A 6,873-nucleotide genomic window follows, 5' to 3' on the forward strand; every position below is an offset into this window, starting at 1 on the left:
CTGCTGCTGGCGGTGCCCGCAGCTCCCTCCCGGGTCTCCCCTCACCATTTCCCGCTATAAACCCCCCCCCAGCTGCTGCCTTTCCCTTCCCGCCTCCCCTTTGCGCTGCAGGAGGCTCGGGGTGGTTGAAGGGCTTTGCGGGACTGTTCCAGCAGCCTGAAGAACTTCAGGCTTTTGTTTGTATTTGTACTGTAAACGATCAATTCTCTCCACTCCAGAATACTGGTCTCTTCCTTTTCTGAGGAGCAGCTGAACCGTTACGAGATGTATCGCCGCTCTGCCTTCCCCAAGGCTGCTATTAAACGGGTACGACTTTGAGAATGCTTCACTCCAGCTGTGAGGCTGAGCTGAGCAAGGAGGCTGGGCCTTACTGAGCCTGGTCTTATCTGGGTCTTACACAACATGAGCCAGCTCTGTGGTATGCGAGCTGTGGTGCTCCCCTCTCCAGCTGTGGCTGGATTCTTAGGTTGGATATTGGGAAGAATTTCTTTGCTGAAAGGGTTCTGAGGCATTGGAAGGGGTTGCCCAGGGCAGTGGTGGAGTCCCCATCCCTGGAGGGATTGAAGAGTCGTGTAGACACAGTGCTGAGGGACATGGGTTAGTCGGGGACTTGTCAGTGTTGGGTTCATGGTTGGACTCAATGAGCTTAAAGGGCTTTTCCAATCGAGGTGATTCTGTGAGACCTTTGTCCTCAGATCACCTTGTCCCATTGCAGGGCAGCTCGGTGCCCTTACGCAGTTTAAACAGGACCTCATCTTAAGTGACAGTGATCTGGGGAGCCATGAGACAACAGGGGAATGTAATTGGTGGTACAGAGTCTGCAGCTGAACGAGGGTGAGCTGAAATCTTAACAGTCATCACGTCTCCAAAGCTGAAGGACCTAATTCTAAAGCTCATTTCCTGCTGTTCTGCACGTTTCAGTTGCCCTTGGTTGATATTTGACAGGCTCAAACTGCTAAATACAAGTTAAAATGTTTCACTGTCGCTGTGTACCTGGCTCAGCTGTCTGTCTGTCTGTCTGTCTGCTCCAGCTGATCCAGTCCATCACCGGCACCTCCGTCTCTCAGAACGTCGTCATCGCCATGTCAGGCATTTCCAAGGTCTTTGTTGGGGAGGTGGTGGAGGAAGGTGAGTGGCAAATATTAAGTAAAAAGTTAAGAATAGGGGGGTAAATTAATTGCTTACAGCAGAACAGGACATGGAACAAGACTGGGTGTTCTGTGGTTCCCCGTCTCGCTGTCCCCTGGTGGCCTCTGACCCTCCAGCAGCAGCAGAACGCTACGTTAAGAGCTAAGCCCCGAGGGGTGAAGCGTGGGGCTGCTCACAGGCCCCTCTAATTCTGTCAGTATCTCTGCCCCTGAGTCAGCAGAGGCTGCTGATCACTGACCTCCTGTTTCCTCCTCTCCAAGGAGGGTGACTTCCAAGTCCTCGCTCTGTCAGGTGGCCTGTGAGCAGGGCAGGAAAAATCTTGTGTTAATGCTGCTGTGGACAAATCCAGCTCAGAGGAAAATCAATTATTTAAGCCTCTTAACCCATAAGATTCTTACTTTATGGGATGAGCTGAGATCTCTTTAGGACACCAGGCAGGAGGTTGACCCAGCTGTGTCCGTGCTCCGCTTGGGCTGGAGGAGGTGATACTGGTTTTGATGCCAACTGGTTTGTATGGACTTGTCACATAAACCATGGCCCATATGTGCTGGGATCCCCGTGACCAGGGTGATGCACTTTTGCTGCCGCTGTCTGTGCAGCGCTGCGTTGCCTGAGGTGATCTGGAGAAGCAGCTTCACTGCTGTCACTAATTGTTTCATGTTGTTAATTGATTCGTGTCCTTGGCAGGAGGTGTGAATGGTTCTTCCTGTAAATGATAGAGAAGAAACTGGCCCCTGGAGTCCACTGGAGGTTGTACCTTCCTGTCACTGCTGTACAGCACAACCCCAAAACACACCACCCAACCCAGGGCTGGCTTTAGAGCAGCAGGTTTAAGATCATAAATTCTTGTGTGACTCAAACCAGCATATTCCATAGCAGCTGGAGTGGTTTAAAAAGTGGTTTATTCTGGTCCAGTATCAATGGCTCTAGGAGTGACTTTTCTTTCAGCTAAAGAGAAGCACACAAAGCAGTTTTGTTCTTGTGTATGAACAAAATGTGAGCTGTGAAATGGCCAAAAATGTCACCTGCTGCCTTTAAACTTGGCACTCAAACAGCAGGAGACTGGCGAAGCTGAGCTGTCCTGCTCACTGAACTCTTTGGGTTTTGTTTTTTAGCCCTGGACGTGTGTGAGAAGTGGGGGGAGCTGCCACCTCTGCAGCCCAAGCACATGCGAGAGGCCGTCAGGAGGCTCAAGTCACGGGGACAAATCCCCAATTCCAAATATAAGAAGATCATCTTCCACTGAAACCTCCCAAGAGCAGCAAGGGAAGACAGAAGTTTAAACAAGCTTCTGGCTGTGAACCTCACAACAGTCCCAGCAGCACAATGAGGCTGAAGCTCCTTCAGGAGTGTTGTGTGTAGATGTGAGTGACTGAAGGGAGGTTTCCTGTGTCACCCCTGAAGCCAGGTTTGTCACCTGAGCATGACATGGAATCTAGTGGGAGACAAATCCCTGACCTGGAGCCTTGGGCTCCTCTGCTTCAACAGAGCAGAGACAGGAATGGCCGTGGGCTTCAGGGTATTTACCCACCAGGATCCTACTTTCTGCTGGCACAGATGCAGTGGTGTCTATGGACAGAAGTGTTTGGGTGGGTTTTTTTTGTTGTTTGGTTGTTTCTTTTTTACATTAAACTTGTTACTGTACTCTTAATCTTGCTGGGAAACACTAATTGTGTAATGGTGTTGGTGTGATTCAAAGCAGGGGGAGTGTGATGGGGTGATGTGTCTCAACCAACCCAGACATGCTCCTGAAGCTTCGCCTTGCCTCGGGCAGGTATTGTTCTGTGAGCAGAGGCAAGGGAACGCGTGTTGAAAGCTGATGCTTCTCCAGTCATCACTCAGCTGTTCTTCCCAAAGCCAGTTTTATGGAGCTGTCTAGAAAACAGTACAATTAGGAAAGTAAAAGAGGAAGAAAAGGAGGAGGTTGGGGGAAAAAAAAGCACCATGAGCCTGTAAGGAGGTTAACAAGTTTAATTTCTTTTCATGGTTCATAGAACCAATAAAAGCATGAGTGGAAAGATACTGCAACAGAGTTCCAATACTGCCTAAAACTCCAATTCAAGTTCAGACTTGCACATTACCCACCTGTACATACAGTAATCCCCTGTGAGCACGCTGCTTCTAACTCAGTGTCAAAGATGCTGAGGCCATGTGCTCTTCCTCAGGTAACTGTGGTGTAAGTTACACAAAGGATTAAGTTGGCTCTCATCATAACACAGAAAGAGTCCTTAAATAGAAGCTTCTAAAAAGTAAACTTTTTAAATCATCAGTGGAGAGAGGGGAGTTTTTGTCCTCCCACAGGTATGCCTTGTACAAAGGAAGTGGATTTTGATCTACAGTACTTTTAACTGGTACTTCAACATAAAACAATGGAAGGGCTTTAATTCCTAAACAAAACCAGTTGACTTGAGTTGCTGGAGCAAAGAATTTGCTGTAAACAACTTGGCCCCAGCTCTGTTCAGTCTGCACATGTGGGAGGGAGTGGTAAGGAGTTGTGTGACACAGCAAGTAAGTACCAGGTCTGAGAAAAACCCTTTGCACCCTACTCACTTCCCAGGCTGGCTGAAGATGAAGCTGGACACCTATTGAAACAAAAAGTCAGGGAAATTTAAAAGAGAAAAAGAGAAACCTCCCATTCACAAGCAATTAGTGAATGAAAAATAAGAACACCATTGCACTCCACCTAAGGCAAGCACTCTGCTAGCTCTTGCTTCACACGGGAAGAGGGAGCCAGCATGAGAAGCACAAAGGTTTGACTAAACAAAGCTCAGCTGCTGCTTGTGTGGGCTTTGTGCAGTTGCTGATGGTACTTACAATGAGCGAGCTGCTGGCGTAGGGGTTGGTTTCACAGCAAGTCTAGATACGTAGATGCTTTGTTACCTCCTTTCTCTCCTGCTATGAGAGCTGCTCACAGCAACAGTCTTATTTATTACAGAAGAAAATCTGCATTTCAGAACCTCTCTGAATTCTGTGCACGAGGCAGTATTGGTGAAGGAAATGCCCGCTGATGCTGAAAAAGTTAAAGTGCATTTTCCTCCGGAGAACAGGCCCCACAGGCTGCTCTAGTGCATTTTCCCATCACAGGCAGCACCACAAATCTGTCCTGTCAAAGGCAGCATCGAGCAGGGGATGGGTCACAGAACGTGCTCCAGAGAAAACAGCCAGGTTGTCTAACAGGAACGAGGAGGAGTGATCCTCTCCCATGGAGGAAGGAAAGCAACTGGCAGAAGTCAGAGCATCCAAACATCAGCGCCAGCCCCGGCTAAGATGAGGACAAAACCTCCCCCAGCTCAGCTCCCGTGCTTCTGCCAAAGGCAAATCCTCTTCCTTTTAATTCATCCGTGGCTGCCTGCTTCCAGATGTTCTACAGGGAAGGTCAGGCTGTCACTGCTGCTGTCATATCTGATTGTAGGCACTGGTCAGTCAGATCTTGGCAGAAACACTGGACTCCAGCCCCAAGGCAGGCTGGTCCCACCTGGCACACAAGGACTAATTCCAACAAAGGCTGTTCAAAGCTACCTTCAGCCTCAGAGAGTCAAACATGGAATTAAGATGATGATCTTAAGACTGACAGTTGTTTTAATCACCATCCCTTCTCCTACATCCCCTCTGTTCAAAGTGAAAGCTAACAACCACAAGGAATTCACTCTCAGCTCCCCACAAACCACAGAGCAGTGGCTGCACATCTAACCCAGCGCTGTAAATACGGCCCCGTTTCCCCTAGAGCTAAAGAACTCGAATAATCTCAGGAGTGCCTGTTAAGGAGAAGTGTTCAACAGCTCCAGAGCTGGGCAAAGGGACAAGTATCTAAGAGCATGGCAGGAAAAACAAACAACTCCCAAGTTATTTGCTTGCTTTTGCGTAGTTTTCAGGCCTCAACTCATCATGGCTTGTAAATCAGAGGCTGCTCCTTGCATAGTGAGCAGCATTAAAATCTTGTATGATTTTAAACTAATCTCAGTGGAGTGATGCTTACATAGAAAAATAAATAAAATAGAAAAATCCATTCAATTAAAGCTTTGGGGAGTGTGTTCAGCTAAGACACACAATAAGGTTACCCAGTTTTTATAGACAAATGATGTTTTTATCTGATTAATAAAGGAGAATCACACATAATCTGTCACCTTTCCTCGCACTTCGTGTGCAGCAATCGCTACCTGGTTTGCAGGCACGAAAAAGCCTGTGAGTCAGAAATGGTACATTTACACAAACACCAAACACAGCTGGAAAAATCCAAATCAAAGCTGGAAATAAGATGAAATCCAACAATCTCTGCACACAGGAATGATGCTGTATAACAGGAGGGAAGGGGTGCTCAGGCATAACAGAGAGGAGGCTGAAAGTCACCCCCTCTGTTCTCCTCTGGAACAACTTCTCCCCTCACAACTGTCCCTTACAGCCACTTCCTTCTTCAGCACATCAACCACATGTTGCCTGGACTAATAAAGCACAGAAACCACCTGCCAGTTTGCCTTCAGGAGTGGATTTGATTTTTGCAGTTTATAAATGGTATTTCTTTTTTTTTTTTTACTTTTCAAAATTAGTATTTATTTCATATTTTTACTAGGCCTTGCTTTTTTTCCCCCCCTCCACACTTTTAGAGGCTATTTCTCTATAAATTCAGCCAGTCACTGACCACAGAGACTTTCCTCTTCAGAGAAGCAGCTCCAGAAAAGGTGAGAACACAAACCATGCTCACCCCAACAGCTCCTGTTTTATCTCCACCCCATAGTGAGCAGTTAATTAATGTGAGCCTCCACCCAAGGGGGCCTGGTCACCACCCTTCTTCTCACCCACAAACCAACATCCCCATTAAAAGACATTTAAGACCAGGCAAGAACACAGTGCTAACAAAAAAATTCCCAACCATGTAGGGACACAGACAGCTATTTCCTTGTGTGGTCATTGCTGCTCTGCCTCTCTCCTCTGGTGAAACTGGTGTACAATGGTTTGAGGACAGCGTGCACCCCAAAGAAAACGCAGAGGTCATCTCATTCCATGACTTAATCAACTTCCTTCACCCTTATTCTTTGAAAGTAAAATTAAAGAAAGTTTAAAAAGCGCTTTGTAATGAAATAAATTAATTCATTTTTGTTTCTGCATCAATAAAGCCAAACATTGCAGGATTAAGTGAGAATGAACTAGACTAAGTCTGATGTACTACTGATTTCTTGTCTTGACGCAACAAATTACTGGTGAAAAAAGAATTCTGAAGGAATTTCTTTACTATCCTGATCCTGTTCTTGAGGGAATAATGAGCTGTAGCCTCCTTCCTCCACAGGGGGAAATCCCTTCTGTGTCTCCCACACCCACCAGCCTCCTGCGTGTCTGTTTCTCATGTGATATTACACACACCTTCACACCAGAACTCTGAGCAATGTTTTCTGCCATACCTACTCTCTCTCACTCCTTGATGTGGTGAAGTAACTGCCCTCCTCTTGCTGTGTTCTTTGGCATGACTGAGCAAGAACACAAGAAAGGCTGAAAGAAGCAGAAACCCCAACATTTCTAGATGCTACCCTGACAGGTGAAGGCTGAAAGCACACTGTCACTGCCACCCATGGATGAAGAGCCATGGGGTGTCACCACACAGCTTTTGACTTTGTGGGCTGACCACTGCCCTGGTTCAGTGACAGAGGCAGCACCACACTGCCAGGACAGAGAGAAGTGGCTGCAAGCAGATAACTCCTCCTCGTTCCTTCCCTGTTGCTCAGTCAGGCCTTC

The 6,873-nt window shown here is 47.2% G+C and overlaps 1 protein-coding gene across 1 annotated transcript; it reads left to right on the forward strand.

Moving 5' to 3' along the window:
• Positions 1-218: 218 nt before the first annotated feature.
• Positions 219-2,471, forward strand: LOC104529813 (transcription initiation factor TFIID subunit 11; the record flags this gene model as incomplete). Its single annotated transcript, XM_010174221.2, has 3 exons — positions 219-306; positions 1,032-1,128; positions 2,265-2,471. Coding segments are annotated over 3 exons (316 nt in total), but the record flags the coding sequence as incomplete, so codon positions are not given.
• Between the last annotated feature and the right edge of the window lie 4,402 nt (positions 2,472-6,873).

Source organism: Antrostomus carolinensis, unplaced genomic scaffold (assembly GCF_000700745.2).
Source record: "Antrostomus carolinensis isolate BGI_N321 unplaced genomic scaffold, ASM70074v2 scaffold42118, whole genome shotgun sequence".
NCBI lineage: Eukaryota > Metazoa > Chordata > Aves > Caprimulgiformes > Caprimulgidae > Antrostomus > Antrostomus carolinensis.